A 24,724-nucleotide genomic window follows, 5' to 3' on the forward strand; every position below is an offset into this window, starting at 1 on the left:
TCGGTTGCAGCCCTGTGCCAGTTCGTTTTTATCGAACTAGATCAGCTTTGCCCGTCCATCTCTAGTTCGCACGGGAGCCCCGACCAAACTGATACGTATTAATTTACGAGAAAAACTTGTGTTTAATTTGAAGTCACATCATATCGCAGGCTGGAACGGACCTGCTGCTAAGTTAGAGGTAAGTGGATGAATTAGGAAAAATCAGTGGCTCGCTGGAAGTGCGGCGCAGAACGGATTCCCATCGAAATCCAGGCGATTAAAGGCTAACTTTCTTCGCTTGACGACGTTCTCAAATCGGATAAAAGTGTGCTGCTAACCCAGTGATTACTCTGGTGAATTATGCAGGTCGGCATTTGGACTTCCGTGCGGGGGAGGAAGCATCCAATTCCGCAGCGCTACCATGTCGAATTTTCACAGCGCGGCGCGAAGAGCCCTGCACTTTGATTTCGTTGCCGTTCATTGTGGAGTTCAGTTGGGTCAATCAGCCTCAATTTGCGAGCGTTACCTTCTGAATCTCTGACGTGTACCTACCAACCAAACTGACCATCCAAACTGTCCATTATGTGACATCATGGCTAACATATTTTCATCAGATTGGGCTTCCGACTCCGGACTATTGCATGAATAATGTGCGCGCGGGGTGACAGGTGCTACCTTAAGTTGACTAGCTGACCCACTTCCGTTGAAGGACCCTCCGTCCACAGATCCCAATCGATATGGCTGCCCCACTGTCAGTCCCATTACTCGGCATGTAAATCGAAAGTACACGTAGGATGGACCCCCTCGTCTGGGTTTACTTAATCGTTCAGCCCAGCCCACTCCCCTCATGTCTCACCTGTTGCCACCTGTTTGTGTTTCAATATTTTGACGTGTATTTCGTAACAACATGCACATTGTGCGCTGTCTTGCAGTTTTCTCTTCGAGCTTCGTAACGAAATCTTTGCGTTTAGTGCGCTAGGCATCATAAACCGCATACTCGAGAAATATAATTGCCGAACCGTAAGAGTACATGATACTTTAGCGATGGCTTGACTGTTTTCTTTTTTTTTGGTTTCCTCATGCAAAGCACTGTCCGTAATGGTGGGCAAGTCATCTTGGCTAAAGCGAACATTAACACGCCTTTTGGGCCAGCCCGTTCTCGTTTTAAGTGCGTTTGCCAGCCACTTTCCATTTGACTGGTTTAACAGTTGGCCCTGACTTTCAATTAAGACGTGAAGCGCGTGTCACTGAGGCACTGAAAAGCGGATTGCAGTCTAATCCTGGAGTCATAGAGGGCAGATCTTGCGGGCTATTCATTAGGTTGGAACCCTCAAACATCAGATAACGCCGCAGTTACTTAGCCGAGGTTCTCTTATCGCTGCCTATGCCTTAGATAGCAGCCAAATTCCCGCCGATAAGGCCGAAAGTAGAAACCTTATAACGATTTTCTGTTCATTTCTGCCTTTTCATAACTGCCTTGCAGACTGAATACTGAACGGAAGGCGTGCACGAAAGCTACTTCATCATGAGCACAACCACCGACCAACCACCGCGCTCCGAGGGCGCCGAGACCAACAGCTCCGAGAGATCCTCACAGCAGCAGGAGCAACAGCAGCAATCTCAATCACAGAACGTACCGGCCAAGCTCCTGCAGCATTTCCAGACAAATCGCATCGATTCCGCGCTATGGGCACTACGTCTGCTGGTCATCTTCTTCACCGTCAGCTACGTGCTGCCCATCTTTACGTGAGTAGACGCGTTTTCAACATTGACCTACTCTAATTTTCACTTACTTTTCCACAGCTCACAACAGAGCGCATTCAGCAAGGTTATGCTGGCTAATGCCGCCATCTCTGCCTTGCGTTTGCACCAGAGATTGCCCACGTTTGCGTTCAGTCGGGAGTTTCTTGCTCGACTGTTTGCCGAGGACTCGTGTCACTACATGATGTACTCCCTGATCTTCTTCAACATCCGCCCATCGCTGCTGGTTCTGATTCCCGTGCTGCTGTACTCTGTTCTGCACGCCTCAAGCTACTCGCTTAAGCTGCTGGATGTAAGGAAAGAAATATTTCACATGTGACGCTTGTCTAATAAGAAATGTACTTACAGCTGATTGGCCAGAACTCGTGGTGGGGTGCCCGTTTCATCATCTCCATTGTTGAGTTCCAGGCGGCGAATATCTTGAAGGCAACTGCATTCTGCGAGATCTTCATCATGCCTTATGCCATTGTGCTGGCTTTCATGTGAGTTTTGGCACATATCTTTCGAGGGGAATGCACTCCAACGCAGAATGCTTTAAATTTTAGGAGCCACGCTGGACTGATGACGCCCGTTATTTACTACCACTATCTGGTGATGCGCTACAGCTCGCGACGAAATCCCTATCCGCGCAACGCTTTCGCTGAGCTGCGTATAACCTTCGAGGCGCTGGCCGCCCGCTCACCGCCGGCCCTTGCCAAGATCATCCGTGGAGGCATTGGGTTCGTCAACCGCTTGGCGCCGCAGCTACAGCCGGCTGCAGCGCAAGAGTAGACACGACCAGCAGCTAGCGGAAAACAACAATCAGATGACATATGAATAAGTCTATTTAAATACCAGTTCACTTGCATAGATGTTCACACAGGAGATTGGGGTTCATCCGTTTTATTTGTTAGCCGAAATTCGTTGCACCTTTTCGAAGCGAAACTAGTTGTTTTACACCAGATTGTTTCGGCATTTAAGTTTAAATTTATCTATATATTATTGTAGTTTTTTGAGTACATCATCATGCTTTTTTCAATTACACACAATGTGGCCACGCACGAATTCCGCCATGGAGGATCAACGGCGCGTATTACTATATTTATATCCCAAAAACAAATTATTTCAATTTGTTTTGCTTTAACTTATATGTTCAAAATACTGATCAAACTAACGCTGTTAGTAATTATTTACATATATTTTGTATGAGTGTGTAATGATTCGAAGAACCAAACAAAGTAAAGTAAAATTAAATAAAACATTTTGAGAAGGTACTAGAATTTGGACTACAATTTTTTCTGGTTGATTGGCTTTAAATCTTCTGCTATTGAAAAATGGTATCAATCTTAATAATATTTGTATCATCCTTAAAGTATGCAATACCTTAATTCCTCCTCCTCTGGTCATATAAAGTATAGACATATATCAGGATCACTAGTCGATCTGGCCATGTCCGTCTGGCGTTCTCTGTGTTGCGGCATCTGGATGGGAGCAATCTAAGCACTTTTGTAGTGCGCCGAAGCATCAACCCACAACGAAACTAATAAAATGATTTCTGGGTATGAGGCTAGGGCGCTGGGAGTTTGTCGTTGGCTCTGGACTGCTTCCGAATTTCCATCAAGTTCAATGACCTTCTTGCGCAGCGCCAAAAAAACTGTTCGTCCAAATGAGGGTGAAGGCACCCGAGCTTTGTTGTGTTGTGTAGGTGAAACGACTCACTTTCGTTCTCAGTGCCGGGGAAACTTTGGGGCAGGGGCTTTTCCTCGGCGGCATGGAGGCAGGGTGGCAGGCAGTCCGTCCAATAGCACTGCCAGTGAGCCAGTTTATGGCATGGAGTGGTGTCTGCGTTCATGTTCATATGCGTGTTGATGCTTTCATGGGGTTCTTGAACTTTACCTCTGTCAAAGATTTGCTTTCTTGTTCCGATTATCCAAAGACAGCGGGAGGAACTTTGTGGCGCGGATTATGTTTCACTTAATTTGTTCAGCTTTCTTAGGTTCTTTATTAAATCAAAAGTAAGGGCATTGATTTGTAGCTTCCGTTCTTTTGGGGAAAAAGCTGAAGCATACAAAATAGGGAATTATTAGACCTGGGGCCAGTATTTCTACTGAAAAATAACGTTTTCTGAAAATATTTCCCCAAACTCACATATTTTTTATATCTTTCTTAGGAGCAAATGAAATGGAAGCACTAATAAATTTACTTTAGGCAATGTTTAATTATTGCGGTATGATAAAGTTTCCTATACCAATATTTTAGTACCTCAAAGAAATTAATTATGAAACCGAAATCAATAAGATTACTATTATTAATAATTTGTAGGATAAATACTTCTAGGGTTATATTGGGGATACATAGATAATTGATTATATAGATCAAATCTAAAATGGAAAGTCGTGGTGAGGTACGTATTTACTTCAAAGCACTACGCATCTAAGTAATGACATCAAATAAGAACTCTATTGGTAACTTGGAGTCAAGCAAATATGTGCTTAAATGGGTCAAGCTAACCAAATGGAGACCACCACTCCGCATTGTGTATGGGTTCGAATAGCAACCCTCTGGAAATTTTCGGACTGGGACACGCATAAAATTTGGGCACAAAACGGAGTGCCTATGCATTTCCACCCTAGTCGTCCCCCCACAAAAAAAAAAAAAAAAATAAAACGAACTTCCCAAATGACATCATGTCAGCCCCAGCCCCCCAAAAAAAAACAGCCGAAAAGCAGTTGCACTAGCTGTTCGCATTCGTGAGTGTAATGTGAAAACTAAATTAGATACCGAAAGCGAAAGCATAAAGCACAGCTGAAAAATAAGCCCCACGCATTTGGGGTTGTCCGCCTCTTTTCCAAATCCCCTTCCCATTCCCATTCCCCTTTTCCCGACTACAAACAAGAAAAGGTCTTTGAACTCTTCACCAAATGTTGTACGAAAATGGGTCACGACTTGAGCATTTTCCAAATCGAAAATTTCCCCCATTGTCAATGGGGGAAATTGTCTCTAAGAAAACCACGCAGAATTTCCCCCCCAAAACAATTTCAATTGTATTGCGTAGTCGTCTGGAGTTTGCGCAGCTCCATCAGCTGATTGGGAAATTTATGCTACCCGCAGCAATGGAAAATTGTGCGTTTTTGTTTAAAAAATGTGTGATTAAAATGCTAATATTTAAATAATTAAATCCCAATTGACTAAGAAAGTTATTTATGTTTGTTAAATGACAATTATTAAAATAAAATTAAATAAAATGTGTTCGTATTAAAGATTTTATTCTATCATTCCAATTATTTTGACAATCTGTGTATTGAGTTATGTATTAAAGCTATCCGTATTTTAAATAGTTTTAATCATTGCTTTTAAATTTTACTTATAATAATCTCTTTTGAACAAGCTAAATACAACCTTTTCCTACTCAAACTTGCTTGAAATGTAAATATCCCGCCTCAACAATGAAAGTTTCACTCAAACAGCTTAGAACAAGGGAATTTCCCTCAAGCAAATATGGTTTTCACTCAAATGCCTTTAAATCGGTTGAAACGAGCTCAAAGGGAATTTCCCTCCAATTGGATTCAATGGGCATGACATAACCGGCTGTGAGTCCGCTCGTGTGTGTGTGTATGCGTGTGTGTGTGTGAGTGGTTCTGGTTGGAGTACAAGTGCTTCCATTTATTTATGTTTTTTTTTTGGCTGTGGCCAGTGACCCCTTGGTTAACGGTATCCATAGTATTATGTAAGTTGCCTGGGGGATTTCCCCTTACTCCCCTGATACTTTTCTATACTCCATGATGATCTGGTTTTCAATTCTACCCGCAGTCTTTGGATATTTCCATGATTTTGATGTTAGAAACATTCAACTTATGTATGTATGTACATATGATGATCTCTGATGGAGCTTTATTTAAATAGTTTTTCCGTTGTATCGTCAAGTTGGGGGAGGAACTACTTAACTATGTGGCGCCCATACCCACATATATCTTCACTCAAGTGGCAATGTTATGTTTGATCCAATTGATCTTTAGTCTTTGCCTCTTTAAAGGGCTTTACAATTAAGAGGAAAAGTGCAGCTTTACTTATGTACATAACAAAATCTATATTCTATGCGTTTAAAATTTGTTATCTGTCAACATGGAGTGATATTGGGGTTCATAACCCCCATTCTTGGATACCATTTAACCAAGCCGGCCGGTTAATGCTTCTGTCGAAAGGAATCGAAAATGGGCTTGGGCACTGGAAGTGGGGGAGAAGTCGCCCCATTTCATTGAAAGGAAAAGTATGCGCATGTCAATGGGCCAAACCACCCTCGCACCTCGTCCTTTCCGGAAAGTCCACCCCCGAGAAGGAAAATTTCGGTTTCAAGAAATCGAAAAGAAAATTTGCAAGGTTCGGGGTCGTTGACCCAAGGAAAAGCAAAGCTGGCTTTGCCCAATAACCCAAGACGCAGAAGCCGCAGGAAAATCCTCGAGATCTAAAACCAACCCCCACAGCTCGAAAAGGAAATTTTTAGCGCTGGTTGGCACTTATTGTAGAACTTGCAGGGTGGAATACCTTCAAGATGGGAAAACTTGATAAAGTCTAAAAATTCAATAAGAACACTTAACACTTATATCGAATCGTAAAAAAATCAATCCGTCTATTTTTTTTATTTTACAATAGATACATATGTAAGAAGCAAGGAGCAAACCCCTGTAATTATATTTTTTTTTTTAATATTTAATTCTAATCCGGTTTGTCTGCAAACTCTCCTGGTGCGCTTCGTCACTACGTGGGCGTTAGTCCGCAGTGATAATCAAACTAGAATAACCGTGTAATATGTGTAATGCATTATCGCATAGCCTATTACATTTAAGGTCATTATACTGATTGCATATTCAAATGACGCAATTACGCAAATTTATTAATATAATTCTAAGAAATTGTTTTTTAAGCGTTTTTAGTTGTGGTTGTGGTTTGGGTACCAAACTAGACATTCTTAAATCGTAATTTATGAAATCCTTTAAAGAAGTCTATAACTTCAGCTTCGTATAACTTACAAAAAATATCAAGTTGCTTATATGACAAAACGTGTTACGTTGGTGTATTTGTTCATTAAATATGAATTCTTATCGCTTGCACTTTGATTACTCGTTTACGTGTTGACAAGATTATTACAAGTTATTTTTATAACGCGATGTAAAACGGTAGCGTGAATGTGTTTAAATATAAATGATATTTTGGAATTTCAGTTATCTACCTATGCAGCACACTTTCGCACCAAAAAAAAAATAACAACCGAATATCGCTTACATGTGTTGTAATGATATACTGACGTATACTAGGCCATTCTGAGTACATAGCTCTTCTAATAATATTCCTGCTATTCATAGCAAAGTTCGCTGATATCACTAACTAATTTTAGGCCAGCCCAGCAAAGCGAATATCTTATCAACTACTTCGCAAATAATGTCGAAAGTCACAATAAATTGAGGTGAGTGCTTATGGCATATTAGGATATTGATTTTTGCGTAACGGACACGTTCGCCCTATAAACATTGCAAGTATTGCAGCTCCGGAACTACCGTGAGTAAAATCTGTAAAATTCACCGAAATGTGCGCACAGTTTTCGTTATGCCCGCTGCACTAATAGATCGTGTCATCATAAATAATAGAAAATATTGCACTTTTGCATTTACGTTCGGCACATTGCATTTTTCACCTGCGACGTTTACGTTCGCTAAAGCGGCGCGTGTGCTCGTAAAAGCCGCTCGAAACCGATCGTCAAGTGGGTGGCGGCGGTTGGAGGTGGGTGGGTCCGTCCGTTTGGCCCATTGAAGCAGTGAAGTCAATGCCCGGCTGAGATTGGCCTTGTGGAATGGTCAAGGTTGCCTAGTGGCAATACTTCCGCGTTCCGCATACATTGTAAGGGAGTAAATGTAAATTACTAAACTAGGACCACACACCATTTAATGAATAGCAACTACAGGCAGTTTTCATTAAAGAATTGGATACATTTTCAAGAACTTTAATCATCAATCTTCATCAGTCCTATGAGCTCTTATTCGTCAACTGCAAATTGCCTTGAGATAGGAACTATATGAAGAAGAAGAGAGCACACACTCACTCACTCACGCACACACACAAGTGCAGGCCACGCGCAGCAAACAGCGGAAAATCGAAAAATCAGGCGGCAAGACCGCAACAACTGCAGAGAAGCAGGGATGCAGAGAGGCGGAGAGGCGGAGTGCCGGGGAGTGCTGTCTAGCTATTATAAGCCGTTCTATAGTTGGGCGACGGAGTGTGAGCGAGCGAAGTGGTGTGGGGGAGGGGTGCAGCCAGCATGTGCAGGCGATAAATGCAACGTGTAATGTGGGGAGGCAGTGCACGGGTTTTCAACATCCGATGCCCATTGCAAATGGAAGAGGACGTGCAATGGTTTGCGATGCACGTGTTGGCGGTCAATGAACCGAATGGGCGAGTGAGAGAGAGAGAGCGAGCGAGAAAAGCAGAAATGCAGGGGCAGATAAGTAGTGTAAGTGCAGTGAGAGCAAAGATACGATGAGAGTAAGGGCGAGAGCGCACTGCCGTTTAATGCAGTTATTATTGACGCAGTCTGTCTACGTGCAGAATGTCAATGCCGCTCCCCCTCCACACAACAAGCCACCTGTTATCGATACAAGTTATCGATCATTCAGTACAGTGGAGCTACATTGTATGCTGCACTGAATATGGATAACAAACTGCATGCCTAATGGAACCGACAATTCCCAAGCGATAATTCAGCCAAGAAACGAATGGCGCCTGCGGTTTAAGGCCAATTGCATTATGAATGTACATATGCATGGATTAGTCGGAAAAACAAATGAAAGCAACTGCGAAATGTGTTTTGTAATCTTTTCTTTTTCGCGTGCAGCCTGTTTTCGTAATTTGTCAAGTTACGTTCCTCCTTATGTAAATACCAACTGAAAAAACAGCTTGAGCTTTAGTAAACCATGTTTGTTAGACACTTGGTACTGCAATGATATTAATTCCTTGTACTTAAAACTGCAATTGCATGCGGTACGTATGAGTGATTTTAACGCTTACCAAAGGGAAATGTTAATTTAAAATAAAAGGCTAAAAAGGTATTTAAAGGTAATTACCAGATACAATGAGAACCTATATAAAGAACATAGTTCTTCGTAGGCCTGGGTTGGATATCTACAACGACCTCTAACTCTACGTCATTTGGCATTGACAATGAATACGCAGATGCACTCATTCACATACATGTATGCACTATGTTTGTCGATTTGTGAAGTGTTATTCGCCTGTAGGAACTATAAACATGCAAATTAGACAGTGAGCGTGGAGAGCGTTTTCCGGACCAAGTCAACTAATCGCAATCTGTGTGCCAAGTATTTGCTCTGCCTTCGGTGATTTAGCATCTTTGTAAACAAATTTATTGCACTATAGAAATCGCAATAATAGGAATTACATCAGATGGAATAAAGTCATTACTGTAGTTCTATTCCCTGTCTATTATTTAGCCACATTTACTAAGACGTACATATGAATGCAAGTCGGATTGTTGGACCCTTGATATATGCCATAAATTTTCACTATTGCGGTGGCTTAATGCCCACCCGAGTTATGCAAGTCCGGCGCGATAAGCATTCAACACAGCAGAACTTTAGGTGTCTTGGAGGGAAGGGCCTCGGTGCACATATGTGTATGTACATATGCACCTTTATGTATAATAGGGCACTTACAAAGTTGCGGTAACCGTGACACTCAACTTGTTGCGCACTCGGCAGATGTAATACGCTCCACACGCGTGTTGGCACTACGTTGTGTTTCCCTAATATTTGCACTCTGATTGCGAACCACCCCCGCCAGCCACCCTCGTATCTAATTTCAACCGCATTCTGGATGGCGCACTATTTTTCATTGTTATCTAGGCGTAAACAACGTTAACAAGCTCCGTAATCTCACGGAACGCCAAACTCGCCCACAATGCTCAGCTTTTCACATTTTGGTGAAAAAAACAAAATAATTTTACTTGATAGGTTCATTTTAACCTTTGCAGGGGGTATTTTAATTTTAAAAAAGATGTCTAATCCCATTAGGTAAATACGTATGTTATGTACATATGTAACTTCTTGATCACCATCATACACAAATCCTTACGTCTGCTCATATATTCATTTTATAAAAATTAGTGTTTTGAAATTAAAATAAAAGGCAGATGAATGTTAGTTCCATGCACATTAAAGCCGATTACAAGCGTTAAAGGTGCAATAATAATTCTATCTGTTCATCAGGCGTACATACATAGGTACATAATGTGCATAGCCTACATACACATATTATGACTATCAAGTTTCAGTTTTTTTTCTATTTTTAGATCATTATATGCCGCAGTTCACTTTAAATGCCAAGTACTGCATTTGTTCTACGCCAATTTGTCTGTACATCACAACCGATTTGATGGCACCGCTGTGAAACGAAGAAAATGAACAGCTAAATGAATGCTTTCTTCGTTGGCGGTGGGTCCACCCACAAAGTGAATAAGACGAAATTCTTGGCACTCGGCGCGACGACCACGCCCACTGTGCCCAGCGACTGCGCAGCGGCTGAATGGGAAGTGGCGGTGGTGGCGGAGAGGATACCCACACCATGATGAAGCGCATGCATGATTTCCATTTTCCATTCCCATGTGCAGCATGTGCGAAAACCGTTGCACGTCCTCTCGATGGCGTCGAAAATCGTTGCACGGCCGCCACGCGAACTCTGCCAGCTGCCCCTTTCTGCAAGTTGCCAGACCTTCGGGGTTTGGGCTTGAGTTTGCTGCTGGTTGTTGTTGCTGTTGTCGCAGGAGGGATGAAGCCCGAATTTATTGCACCGTCTGACCCCCGCGATCCACACCCCCCTCTTTGGCGTTGGCCGCAGCAGCGCAGTGGCAGCGCCGCAGCAGCGCAGGAAATGCGTTCGGCTTTCTTCGCCGCCAAAAAAACAAAAATTGCTGGGCTCTTTCTTTTTCTTTTGCGCCCATGGAAATTAAGAAATTTCTCGGTTCTCCGAATTCTGCAGCGCGCCGTTTATTTATACACGCCATTCTTTTAATATTGTCATTTTCATTTTTGTCAACGCTATCGTCGCCACAAAAGAAATCGCAGGTCAATACACTCCTTGTAATAACAAATGTATGTACATAAAACAAAATGCGAATGCATTTTGCGGGTGGCTGGATTAAATGCTGTCTGCGATTGGGAGCCAGAACATTGTAGCACGTATAAATGGTTAATAGTATTTATAAATATAGATAAATATATTGTTTTAAGTGAATAATGTTGAACTGTATTTTAACAATAAATAATAATCCAGCAGAGATCTAATATTTCTAATTTCCTAAGCATGAATATTGGACCCCAATGTTTACTTTACATTTGATTTTGAGGGGCAGCTATTTATATGCATATTCTATCTGAATCTAATCAAAATGACGACCCTTGCACGGTGACTGGCAAATCAGCGGCTATCTGAAACGGCCATACTCTTTGTTAACAAATCTGATATTCGGACCATTCCAAACGTCGACATTTTTTACGTGTGCGGCGATATCATAATAAAAATTTTATTGAGTAAGTTGAGCGGTGCCAGCAGAGCCAGAGACAGCAACAACCATTGCAAAAATATACAAAAACTGCGAAGGCGGCGAACCACCTTTATTAACTTATTCTGTGCGTGTGTGTGTGTATGTATGGCAGCTGCGGCAAATGCCGGTTCACACACACACGCATAGCGACTTTCGTTCTGCGCTGGCTGCGCAGCCGACGCCGCTGCCAGCGCGAGCTTTGTTCTCGTCGAACTTTTCGGTTCTCGTATTTCTCGACGAGCAGGCAACGCGCACGGACGTTCGTTCTCCGAATTTTAGGAGAACTTGGACCTCGAGTAGTTTTAGAAAGTTAATGCCCAGCAGCTGCGAATCGCAAAGAACCCAATCAAATCGTTAAATACTACCTACCAATCGATCTCGTTTGCCTTATGAAGTAGAAGAAAAGTGGTGGTCGTTAAGTGTTATAGTTTCCAACGCAAGTGCAATTTTTAAATCAATTTTTTACGTTGTGTGTACGTTACAACTAAAGACTGACAGCTCTGATATATCGGGAAGCCGAAATTAAGTTTATTTCCGGCGAGCTGACACAAGCAGAGATAGGAAGTGCTAAGAATTAGTGAATTAGTAAAGCTGTATGTACATATGTATGTATGTGTAGCCCGAATACTACATAACAACCTAGGTCAATATTGTTTAAAGTGGCGTGTGAATGTGCGCAGAGATAACAACAACGATTGCTAGTTGCTCAGCAGATAATAAACACACAGAAACACACACACGCACATCGGACCACACACTCGTGACTAGAACATATTCACGGAAATCGGAAAAGAACAACAATAGCAAAAGCAATAGCAACATCAGTGCAAGAGAGCAGCACGATTCTAAACTTGAAAATAATAATTTTATAATATCAAAGCCCGAAGGTTGTCGACGAGTGGCTCGCCCGAAGAGAGCCGAGTGAACCCGAGCGCGCACCCGAATGCCGAACATCAAGTATACGTACGATCGCTTGCTCAGCGCCTTTCAGTGCTAGCCAGCTACCACCAACAATAACAATAACAAAAAAAATAGCACTGCTAAACGGAAAACAGAAACGTTCCTCTTCTAACGGTCTCAGTGAGTTTTGTAATTGGTCATTGGCGAGTGCGAAAAGGAGAGACAGAGAGAGAAGCAGAGAACTGTCGCAGCGATTGCGATTACGGTACGCGGCGCAGTGAAAAAGTGAAAAAGTTTAGGCGGAAAACACTTGCCTCTGGTCGATTTGCGTGTTTGGACGCGCGACTCCCTCAGAACTTGCAAAAAAAAGGAAAAATCGGCAAATAAGCAAAAAAGTGATCACACATCAAGAAGCCAACTTGGATTACCAATTGCGGTCGAGAAGGACTTATAAACTGAATTCTACGGATTTTATAGAACAATTTTATGGTGAGTTCTTTGCATAAAGTCCATTCAAAATTATCAATATATTTAAAATCATTTAATATTTGTTCGAAAGTAAAAAGAGGGAACTTCATTTTTTTAAATTTTTTCTTGAATTTTATTGTTTAACATTTCGTAAACTCGATTTCAACGACTTCTCCTATAAATGTCCCGCAATTTACGTCAAACTTAATATGGCACGCCAATGATAAGCACCGAAAAAGTATCACAACAGATCTATAAATACGCAATCAATACAAAAAATCACACATACGCCCCATGATGCACTCGTTTAATTTCCTCTGGTCATTTCACCCATTACCGCAATGCAGTATCTATTGGCACATAGAAAAAAGTCCCAAAAAACACACCTCCACAGCTACTTTACCAGCTGTTTCATGGTGACTCAAAGCCCAATTAGCTTAAGAATCGACCTTTTGAGTCATCATGACAATAGGCTAATATAAATCGTTCTAGGTATTCGCCACTTTTGATAATGACTCTATCGATCCTCAAGAGGGGTTTCCTAAGCATTGGTGACTCATGTGGTGAGTCACTTATTTGGGGTCTTAACACTTGACAGGATCATGCCATCGAATTGTGATAGCAAAACCATATCAACAGGTGATCTGTTTACTAGAAGCGCCATAGAAAGGGAAAGCCTTGACAAGCTGAAGCATTTATGATATGCTCTTCAAAACATTTATAACGATTCGATTACATTCGGTATAATGATGATTTGGGCATTAACCAAAGCATTATGCAAATAACCATGACACTTCAAGTGCTTTGACGATAATCTGGATTGGAAATTCAGATCCATAGCTTTGTTCAGAAATTACATAAATTTGATTTTATCACACTTTTTATCAAATCATTTGCCAATTTTGTGTCCGAAGGTCAGTGCCAACCTCGGGCGAAAGTAGAAATAAACGAGTCCCAATAATCGGAAAGTGGCAGCAACGAGTAGGTTGCTAAAAAAAATTCTTTGCTGTTTTAATCTGGGAGAATTGATATTGAGGTATTTATGTTCACAGGAAATTGTCGTCGCACAGGGCACAAAAACAAAAATTCCGATTATAAAGCAAGAAAAACACAATAAGTTAATGCTGGTATCGCTATCGCGGGCATTACCGAGCTGATTTTGATACGTCTTTCTTTCTTTCTTTTCGGGCCGCACTCACTTGGGTTGTCGTAGCTGCGTTCATTCACGTTCCACCTGTTGGCACTCATGGGGATTGGGATTGGGCTGGGCAACCGAACTCTTATCAAATCACTTCGGCGATATTCAAATGTACGCTGTATGTGGGAGCAGCTGCTTTATGAATGGTGCCGTGCTCAGATTGTATGGTGCTGGGGATGCCAAGATATATGACCGATATGCGAACGAACTGCCCGATTATAGAGCTTACTAAATATGAACGATTTCGCAATAAAAAAGTTGGAAGGCGGAAACGCTAACTAGTGATAGTGACTGCTGGTCGATAGGGCAGGCGAAGTACAATCGAATTGTATCTTTACCATTTTCAATCTTTTGAAGTACTTTTTGCATCCATAAACACTTTAAAAGCATATCAAGTTTGCTCTTTCTAATCGTATCGTTTTGTATCTTTGCATCTGATTGTATTTTGCAATTATTCTTAGCACTTTTAACTTGGCACCTTGGCAATAAACCAAATAAGCGATATTTATAACTGGAATTTATTTTTAGAGCAGTGCGAAGCAGCAATGTCGGTGGTTTCTGGTCATAAATGTGCAAACTGTGATCAAATATCAGCGAAAGCGAAAAGCACAAACGAAGCGAAGGCCTTATCAGGCATTCTCTGATTTCATGCAGGCTATATAGCATTTCGCTATATAGTCTCCATATTTTCTGCCACATTTTGTGGCGATGACCAAGTCACATGACCAACTCGTGGCGAAACCCTCGATTATTCGACTGATTAGGTGAGCTACCCTTTGCCTACCCCATTGAGTTTTATGTTGGAACGCGGCAGCAACAACTAGGGAGACTTTTGTTGCTCTGTATTTGTATCTGTATCTGTATCGCTGGCAGATACACACAACGCACTGGCTCGAGTCGAGATATTCTAACGCAAATGGGGAATAAAGCGCAAAAAGCCGGTTCGCAGACATGCGTAAAACCTGCGCCTCTGTATGCGTGTTCGCGCGTATCTGTGTGTGCTGCCAAAAATTTCTGTATCTCTATAGGCACCCCCATGGCTCCCCCCCCGTGCCCCTGCCCCGCCCATCCTATCAAATCCGCCATATTTTCGTGAATTCGTTACTGGTGCCGTTTTGGAAGTTCTTTAGAAGCGTTGTTGCTGCTATCGCTTGTTTGTTTATCAAGTTCGAGTGGTGTATATGCATACATACATACATATATGCATATATTTAGGATGTACGACCGCTCGCCCAACCCCCTCTCGCCCATCCAATTGTTGCTCTTTTGATACTTTTATAAATAAAAAATGTTGACCTTGGTTAACAAATTTTATAGCAGTTTATGTTCTCTTTCTTGTTGTCTTGTTTCTAATTGCCGGTTCTGCCAAAAACGTTTTCTATGGTCAGTGTTTTGTGAATTTCGTTATTCAAATGTACTTAAGTTCCTGGGAACTTATTTGATATTAAGAAGGGTACACGTGTCAAAAAACCCCTGATAAGTTGGAAGCACAGCTGTGAATGATTCCTAGATTGTTGTTATCTATTAAGAAGGCGAATAATATTTTATGATGGCCTTTCTCCGAATTTTACTATTCACATTACAAAGATTTCATCAGTTGGCGAAATTCGTTAAGTGTTATAAGTAGTGTTTGCATCTGATTAAATTATACCTAGAATTCAATGAAGGACCTAGAAAATTCTTCAAAATTCAGAAGTTGAGCAAATTAATAAAATTGCGAAATTCCGAAACAACAATGGCTCGTGATTAAAGAAAATGTATTGTCATCTCACTCTGACAAATGCAAATGTATTTTAAGTTCAGCAATGATTATTCAATGTTCTTCATAAAAACGTTAAATTACTGTGGCCACATTATGCTCGTATGTGTGTGGCACACAGATACGCAAATTTGTATATAAGCGCGGTGCATGTAAATATGTATTTGTGCGCAATACATTAACAATGCGCCCTCGTTGCAGCTGCAGCTGTGTGCATTTGAAGGCGAATTGCACGAGTGTGTGTGCGCAAAATACAGCAGCAAAAATGTTTGCCAAGTTCAAGGACAAGACTGCAGCGTCGCGTCAGCTTTTGACGCTGCTCGTTGGCTGTACACGCCAACGTTGAGCGCTGTCGTACCGAGTGCTCACTGTACCGAGCTTCATTTGAAGGCCAGTTGCGCTGCTGCGAAATTCAAGTTCAAGGTATCGAAAATGGCCAGTAATATGTGAATATTTCATAACAATGTGATTTATCAAGAGAAGCTAGTTCAATAAAGTGCATTCTAACAACTACTTGGCACCACTTTTGTGGTTCATGTCAATCAACCTGTCAAACTAGTTTTTGCCAAAAAAATAACACACACATACTGAAACTCCTTCTGCAATGTTCAATGTATCTGCAAGATACACACCAAACGTTTGGAATCTTCCACTGAGTAACTGGTGTAGAATATAAATTGATGTTTGATGTTCGCGGATCGAGATCACTTAAACTCGACCAGTTGTGGCAACACGCCCCCGGAATGATGGGCCCTTCGATTTCGTTAGTCAGAGTGTTATCCGTAATGCCGGAAGCTTACGGCTAACTCGTTTGCCCTCCCCTAATGCAGCTCCAAAAGTATCGAAAGCTTCGGCACTCCCCCAAAAAAACAAAAAGTTCAACCGAATGCGTGTACCTGGTTATTTTTAAGGTGGTGCCGTAAAAACCGTGTTTCAATTTGGTTCCAGAACAAAAGGAACGAGTATGTAAAGTGAATTCAATCCCCTTTTCGGACAAAGAACACAAAATTCGGCACGTAAAGGCGGCACTTGTGCATGCCGCCCCTTTGTTGCTTCTTTTTTGGGATCTGTTCTCGTATTATTTATCGTACTTATTTTGGGGTTTTCACAAAACATTATGTATTGACTGTGGTTGCCCAGCTCCGATCGCATCTGTGTCTGTATCTGTATCTGCATCTGTATCTGGATCCGAATCCCCGCCCCCCAAAAGGCAGTGTTTTTTGGGGCTTCTTGCGGCACCAAGACACTCGTACGTATTTTTTGGATCTCTTTTCTCTACACTTTTTGAAAAAATATCGCTGTGAGCTTTTTTCGTAGTTCGTTAACCCTTGGCTGGATTGAGGTTGCTTCGTCGCCAGCGACGTCGCTTGCCGCTGATGGCAGCGTTTTATCGAGCAGAGTCAAAGCTGAAGCGGAACTGCGTTAGGCAATTCTGTAACTGCAGTTAAACCAGTTTTTTTAAGAAGTTTCCTACTTCTGACCCTTGTCTAATAAAATATGCATAAATTTATTTCTAAATATTTAATTTTAAACCTTATCTTCAAAATTTAACTAAATCCTTCAAAAAAGTATGCAATGCAAAGTTACCTAGACCTTGCACACACACAAACATTCATAGAAAAAGTTCGCCTGCAGCGCCAACTGCAGCGTCGACGCAGGCAGCGCGGCCGCAGAGCTCGAATTCGACTGCACTCTCACACTCGCGACATTGTCATTGTGTGCGCCGTGCCGACTCGCCTCACACTCTCGCTGTTGTCTTGAACTTGAACTACACGTGGAGGGCGTGCATGGGTTTTCGACTCGCTCGTCGGGCAGCAGCAACACGGGCTGCCGTAAGGAGGTCGTGCGCGAGTTTTCGACAGCCTCACAATCAATGCGCGTGTTGGCTCGCTCTTCTTCTTCTTTTTCCTCTCTCCCCACTCTCTTGCTGACGCTCTCTGCAATGAGTAAGCAATGTTGTTTGCGGTGACTGTTGCAGTGGCAGCAACAACACAAACAACAACGCCCAGTGGGTGGGTGGGGTGTAGGACGGATGGCCAAACGAAAGGGAAGGTTTCCTGGCTGCGCCATTTCTTAATTCTGTATTTGTGAATTGTATGTACATCAGTATATATGAATGCTTGTACGTACATATTGAGATATGTATACAGATGTTGAAAAAGTGAAAACACGTCATTGCACTATGGGGAATTTGATCTTATTTGTTAGCAAAAATGTGTTTTTAAAAATGTTGAAAATTTGTTTCTTAACGGACTAAAAATTGTTAAAAGGCTTATGTTATGTTATGTATACGAGATATTAAATTATGCCAACAAATTCCCCATATTGCATTGTGCCTCTAAATTTATGTATGTATGTGAGATCTGTATTCGCATTCTAGCATATACATAATATTCAATTTCGCCAACTAGCGCAACGTGACTTGGGAATATTACGCCACATTTTCCAGCTTAGCGATTATGAAGCGCCCCCCGACACCTTTTTACACCAACCCTTGCGAGTATGTGTGTAGGCGTTCTCGCTCATTGTAACTGTAACTCGCTGCTGCCTGCCTGCGTGCGTGTCTTTGCTTTTTGACCTAGGCCAACCCAACCACTTCGCCCACGCAATTTGTGCGTGGCAGCGCCGACGCAGACTGCGGCAGAGGCGGCGACAGAGCGGCGGCAGAGCGGCAGCAGCGCAGCCTAAGCTCAGACTTCGTGTCTAGACCTTCGCAATATAAATACAACACCAAAGTGGAATGCTAAAATTTCTAAATCTGGCGTATTTCGTTCAATAGTACAGCTCTCGTTCTCTCATTTTTCTATTCCATATGCAAAGAATATATAGAAAACTGACTTTGTTTTCAAAAAGATATTACAAGTACACTTTTCATATGCGTATTGACATAAACTGTTTAAATAGAATATCTATATATTTTAAAATATTTAGTATGTTCATAATTTAGTCTAAGGTTAATAATAGTGCTTTAGACTGGAATTTTCAATTCTTCCGGCCATATTCCGCACCACGGGATTTCCAGTCTCTCCAATTTCATTGGTTTAATTTCAATATCTTATCGCTGTTGATAGTTCTCGTTTGATAAGTCCGCCTAGAACCCTAACTTTAGTGTACAATTTCATTGAGGGTCTTCTCATGAATTGAAAAACGGCGAACGTGTCGTGTTATATTGCCTTATCTTATCGGGGCTCATCGAACCTTAGCTAGAATATGTGAAATGGCACCGCAATCCTTCGTTTGAAATACATACTCCCGACGGAAGCAGAAATAAGTTTATAAACAAATCCGATTCGAGGGGGGAAGCGAAGGGAAAAGCTTACAATTTGCTTATATTTAAGTGTTCAATGACCCCATCAAAAGTCCACAAAGAAGACACCAAAAACCAACACCGAATCCAAACCAACTCAATTTATGTATCTGTATCTCGGCGTATGTATCTCCACGTGTAAAACAGCTATGCATGTGTAAATAGGGTGTATTTTTGGAAGTGAACCTAAGTGAATTGAATTATAATTTAAATAAAAAGACTTCTTGTTAGTTGTTTAGTTTCGTTTAAGCGTTCCATGTTCAATCTGGTATCTGTTAGGTATAAATTTGTATCTAGCTTCCATACTGACCGCCAAGCAACTTTACTGATCTATCCAAACACGGCGATCACTTCCATCAAAGACCAGTTTCAAGTCGCTTTACTTCAGAGCTATCCCAACAAAATAACGGCACTTCAACTTTTCCGAGCCACAGCTGACCCCCTCCCCTCGGTTTTCCCACTCTAGCTGCCGCCGTTTTGGGAAGCAACTCATAAGAGATAATTGTATCTTTCCCCCTCAAAAAATATTGTGTCGTTCATACCTTCAGAAACTTTTTGGTCGGGCAGCCCAAAAGAGCACGAGCGCACGAATCGGGGGATCGGTGATCATTCTCTGCCCTCCAACAACACCACACTCACTCCGAAATAGTTTTTGTGTCGAATGTTAATGAACTTTTGCGCTAGTTTAACGCACAGCCAGCCGAATAAACATTCAGACACAATAACAACGAAAGCCGATAAAGTTTTTTGAACCTGCCTTCACCGAAACTTTTGTATTTCAACATTTGCTTCTCGTGCTCATTCTGTTTTTTGGGAGGGTTTCTTATAAATGTTCGCTTGTTGAAGGTGGAAACTGGTCGTTGGCTTTCAATAGATGGATTGTTCGATAGATCCCTGAGATATTGTAGCCTCTAAACGTATAGTTGTCGCAATTGTTAGTTAATTGGTATGCTAAGTGTGGCAAGCAAGTTGGACTTTGGTACTTGAAAAATAATAACAATAAGACTGCGATAAGAACTATCAGAACTTATTGCCTAATTCGTTGCATTTATGGCTCAAATACTAGAATCTTATCTATGAAAACTTAACTAATTACATCACTTCAAAGTTCAAAGTTCAATGCTTGTATACATATTTTCCATTTAGTCTGAAATAATAAACGCCGCAGATAACTTAGATACCAATGAAATTTCCCTGAGCTCGGGGAAATTTTGGTGCACCGTAAAATACAATGTAATCGGAAAAGTCGGAATTCACTCAAACTCGAAAAAAAACACTCGAAAATTTCCCTTGACATCGCACTCAAACATTTTCCAATTGAGGGAAATTTCGAATCTAATGGGACCATTCTTGTTGGTGGTGGTTGGTTTTTCCGTGACAGGGTTTGAGGCTGATTTTTCGGGAACTCACCCACCAGTCTCCGTTACACCATCGAACCGAAAACCTCGGGAGCGGCGATGTGAACATAATCTGAATCCCATTCTACTCCGTTAAGTGTTGTTTGTACGGGTGTTGTGCGTGTGCTTGTGTGTGTGTGTGGTCCACACCTCGAAAATGACCGACTTTTCAATGAACGACATTTTGAGATCATTCAGGAAAATGCGTATGAACAAGGGCACGGGCCAGGGCGGTCAGCACCACCAATACCGCAATCATCAGCACCAACAGCAGCCTCCGCAGAATATGCAGCACTACCAACACACCTATCCCGTGCAACAGTCGAAGGACTTGAAGAAAATCATCAAAATCATCAAGAAGAACCTGATCAAGGAGAAAATCACGCGTCAAATGAAAATCCTTGTCTGAAAATGTCATGAAACGAGCAAAATAAATGAATAAATCTTAAGACTGCTGATATACAAATCGAGGGACTGATACTGAGAAACTGACACGAGTTCAGCGCTGAAGTCTGATTTTGCAAACCCAAATCAATGAATAAATTTTTCAAGTATACACATTAAATAAGAAAAGATCTCTACAAACTTATAAACTATATTATAAACTAGACTTGCTTACAATTGAATGATTGAACTTAAACAATCAAGAAGTATTATTAGTAGGAAGCCCATGTGAAGCAGTAGCAAGATGACTGAAAGCAAGAATGATACAAAATCTTGGGCTCCCAAACAAATTTGGATTAAGGATGTTCTCAAGAAATCGGGCACGGAGCTGCTCGATATATCCAAAAGTCCGGCAAAGGCTGTTGTCGTCAAAAAATCGCCGGCGAAAGGTAATTGAGATGCTTTTCGTGAAAGTTCCGACCGAAAAAGTTCCCTCACGACGCCATTTTGTTTTGGTATACGCAATTCTTGTTTTGGGGGAAGTTGTGGGGTTCATACTATCATAACAAAAAAAAATACAACAGCGAGACTGATACAGAAAGTGGGAGCGAGCAGGATGGCAACGGGAAATGCCGGTTGGAAACCGTACGATTCGTAATGCTGTCTCCCAAATATCCCAAGTGGGACATTTTCGAGGCAGGGTTCTCAATGAAATTGTTCCCACTTCCTCTGGCTCTCACTCTCCTGCGCCTTCGCTTTCCTCCCCCCATAAGCTCGCTAGGTTTTCCTTATTTTGGAAAACCCCGGCCGGCAATAACAGAAAGTGCGTAGCACAAATTCACGGGGTGGGTTTTCCCCTTTACGCCCTTTTTTCCTTTGGCTCTTACGAGACTTTTCCTAACCACCCGTATTGCACTTTCTATCTGTTTCCGTGTTTTTCTTGAGACGCAGATTGTGAATTGATGGGGGGAAAGGAGTTAGACCTTATACTATGGTTAATCTAGCTTTGGATAACCACAAAAACCAACCAATAGGATGTTAATATAACTAATAAGCAGTAAATTTCATAAAAAAAGAGTATCTAATTTATGTTTTTTATTATTATCAAACTAGTTTTTCTGGTCAAAAATCTAATGTGGCTCCTTCTTTCGCCCTCTTCCAGATTCAGCCACAACCAAAATGGTTTACTATTCCGCCAACCAGCTGCTCATAAAAACGGAACAATCTAGTCAGGCGCAGTTCTGCCTCCAGGTGCCGCCTCCACTAACGGCGACGACCACGAGCGTGGGCCTAGGAGTTCCGCCATCCGGCGGCCAGCAGGAGCACTACGAGCTGCTGCAGACGCCGCAGCAGCGACAAATGCAACTGCAGCTGCAGGACCAGCAGCAGCAGGAGCAGCAGCAGTTCGTCAGCTACCAACTGGCCATCCAGCAGCACCAGAAGCAGCAGCAACATGAAAGTATTACGACCGCAGCACCCACGGCAGCTCCATCTGCCCAGCGGATCAAGACAGAGCCCGCCGGCGGATTCCCAGCGGCGGCAGCTGTGGTGTCGCAGGTGCGCAAGCCCAGCGCCAGCAAGCCGCAGTTCAAGTGCGACCAGTGTGGCATGACCTTTGGCAGCAAATCCGCCCACACCTCACACACCAAGTCGCACTCGAAGAACCAAGATCTGTCGCTCAATGGCGCCTCTGGAGCCGGCGTTGCTGTGCCCGTTTCAACCGCAGCCATCGAGCTCAATGATGCGGGTCTGCCGGTGGGCATTCCCAAGAGCCCTACCATCAAGCCGCTGCCCAATGTGGCCGCCGGAGCAGATCCCTATCAGTGCAATGTTTGCCAGAAAACATTCGCCGTTCCCGCCAGGCTGGTAAGTGTCATCCAAACAGAGATTTGAAGTTTTTGGACTACCATATCAGTGATATTAATAAAAATATCTCTTTCGCTTGCAGATCCGCCACTACCGCACCCACACTGGCGAACGGCCATTCGAGTGCGAGTTCTGCCACAAGCTGTTCAGTGTGAAGGAGAACCTCCAGGTGCACCGGCGCATCCATACGAAGGAGCGTCCGTACAAGTGCGACGTCTGTGGACGGGCATTCGAGCACTCCGGAAAGCTGCACCGCCACATGCGCATCCACACCGGTGAGCGGCCACATAAGTGCTCCGTGTGCGAGAAGACGTTCATCCAGTCCGGCCAGCTGGTGATCCATATGCGCACGCACACCGGCGAGAAGCCGTACAAGTGCCCGGAGCCGGGATGCGGCAAAGGCTTCACCTGCTCCAAGCAGCTCAAGGTGCACTCGCGGACGCACACGGGCGAGAAGCCCTACCACTGCGACATCTGCTTCCGGGACTTTGGCTACAATCATGTGCTGAAGCTGCACCGCGTCCAGCACTACGGCTCCAAGTGCTACAAGTGCACCATCTGCGACGAGACGTTCAAGAACAAGAAGGAGATGGAGGCCCACATCAAGGGCCATGCCAACGAAGTACCCGACGACGAAGTGGAGGCGGCGGCTGCGTCGGCAGCAGCATCAACGTCCGCAGGCTCCTCCGCCGGATCGCCGTCCTTGCAAGGAGTCAGTAGCAACTCCGAGAGCAGCAACCACTCGCCGCCCAGCTCGCCACCGGCCACAAAGAAACCTCGCCAGGCTCGCCAGCCGCGCGGTTCCAAAACCGGTGCAGCCACCCTTTCCATCCCTACCTCCTCGCCGCTCTCGCCCAGCTCACTCAGCTCCACATACTCGCCATCGGCTAGCAGCATGGCCTCGCCACCACCCACGTCGGCCCACTACCTGCCCGCCCAGATGGAGGCGGATGCCTTGAGCCGGGACAGCGGCGTGTCCAGCGCCCAGCCCGCCCACAGCACATATGCAGACGAGGAGCCCACAGATTTGAGCATGCAGCAGGTCCAGGGTCAAATGCCAGAAAGCACTGTGGACTACTACCAGGCCCCGCCAAGTCTACTCGAGCTGCAGCCGCAAGCCGCTGGTCTAACCGCCCTGCTCGAAGCGGCCAGCATGGCGCGTCGCCATCACGACAACGATGACCAGGTGCAGGATGAGGATGTGCACGCAGCCGCCTGGCAAATGATGCAGTTGCGCCGCGGCCACGTTTCCTTACCTCCAGCGGAGCAGCCGTCGCCAAACCATCAGCCACAGGTGCCCACTCTGCATGTCAGCGATCTGGCGGCCAACTACGATGACACCCATGAAGCCACCGTGCTGATCGAGCACTTCAAGCGTGGTGATCTCGCTCGCCACGGGCTGCACAAGGGCTATGCACCAGTGCCCAAGTATGAGTGAGTATTTTGGTCCACCAAGTCGGATGCTTCCGTTTTCCCTAAGAGCATAACTAAATCGGTTTCGTTACTCCCCTTCAGATCCGCTCTACCCGAACCGGACATTGTGCGACGCGTGGAGGCGGCCATCGGCCTGCGTTCCAGCACGGAGTCGCCGGAACGTAGCTCCTCGCCGGAGAGCGACTCCCTGATGATGGCCGACCGGAACGTGATGACGCTGCCGCTGCGCAAGCGCAAGCACTACATGAACAAGGGCGACGACGGTCAGGTGGATTCGGAGAAGGCTAGCGGAGATGGCTCCTCCGCCGCCGGTGGCGCCGCTTCCGTTGGCGCCGGGGATGGACCCGGGTCCAAGGTGATGCGGATGAGCTCGGTCATTCAGTTCGCCAAGGCCTCCTAGGGGTCCAAGGTCAATCCCCAATCAGCATTAAGACTGTCCAAACAAATTCTAACTGAAATTAGCCTAAGTTTTTTCTCTGAGGTTCGGGGTTAGCCCTGGAAAAAGAAAGTAAAGAGACGTATGGATATGGCAGAGAGATAGTTTTCCAGCAGCGAAAATGAATATGCCAAAAGTATTAAAAAGGGAAAAAAAATTTGTTTTAAAATTAATATTACCTCCTATTACGTTTTATTGGCTTGATCCGAGTTTTGTTGAATGTTTGATTTGAAAATAGTTTCCCGCATA

The 24,724-nt window shown here is 43.6% G+C and overlaps 2 protein-coding genes and 1 long non-coding RNA gene across 5 annotated transcripts; 2 read left to right on the forward strand and 1 right to left on the reverse strand.

The window, feature by feature from the left end:
• Positions 1-21: 21 nt before the first annotated feature.
• Positions 22-2,993, forward strand: LOC6731170 (Krueppel homolog 2). Its single transcript, XM_016179639.3, has 5 exons — positions 22-178; positions 1,463-1,725; positions 1,783-2,032; positions 2,089-2,222; positions 2,286-2,993. Exons 2-5 carry the CDS (start codon positions 1,505-1,507, stop codon positions 2,509-2,511), a joined length of 831 nt encoding a protein of 276 aa, XP_016023718.1. The 5' UTR covers positions 22-178; positions 1,463-1,504; the 3' UTR covers positions 2,512-2,993.
• Positions 2,743-10,076, reverse strand: LOC27206691. The gene is made up of 2 exons (XR_001600097.3): positions 9,441-10,076; positions 2,743-3,777 (listed from the first exon to the last, which is right to left on the reverse strand). It is a non-coding gene; the product is annotated as an uncharacterized LOC27206691 (long non-coding RNA).
• Positions 10,077-11,521: 1,445 nt separating this feature from the next.
• Positions 11,522-24,543, forward strand: LOC6731173 (Krueppel homolog 1). 3 transcript variants are annotated; one of them, XM_016179640.3, is made up of 4 exons: positions 11,522-12,715; positions 21,902-22,605; positions 22,688-24,039; positions 24,121-24,543. In XM_016179640.3, exons 2-4 carry the CDS (start codon positions 21,919-21,921, stop codon positions 24,437-24,439), a joined length of 2,358 nt encoding a protein of 785 aa, XP_016023719.1. In that variant the 5' UTR covers positions 11,522-12,715; positions 21,902-21,918; the 3' UTR covers positions 24,440-24,543. The 3 variants fall into 3 exon arrangements, with proteins under 3 accessions (XP_016023719.1, XP_016023720.1, XP_002078331.1); XM_016179641.3 differs by lacking the exon at positions 11,522-12,715 and adding an exon at positions 20,337-20,741; XM_002078295.4 differs by lacking the exon at positions 11,522-12,715 and adding an exon at positions 21,029-21,188.
• The last annotated feature ends 181 nt before the right edge of the window (positions 24,544-24,724 follow it).

This window comes from Drosophila simulans, chromosome 2L, assembly GCF_016746395.2.
Source record: "Drosophila simulans strain w501 chromosome 2L, Prin_Dsim_3.1, whole genome shotgun sequence".
Taxonomy (NCBI): Eukaryota; Metazoa; Arthropoda; class Insecta; order Diptera; family Drosophilidae; genus Drosophila; species Drosophila simulans.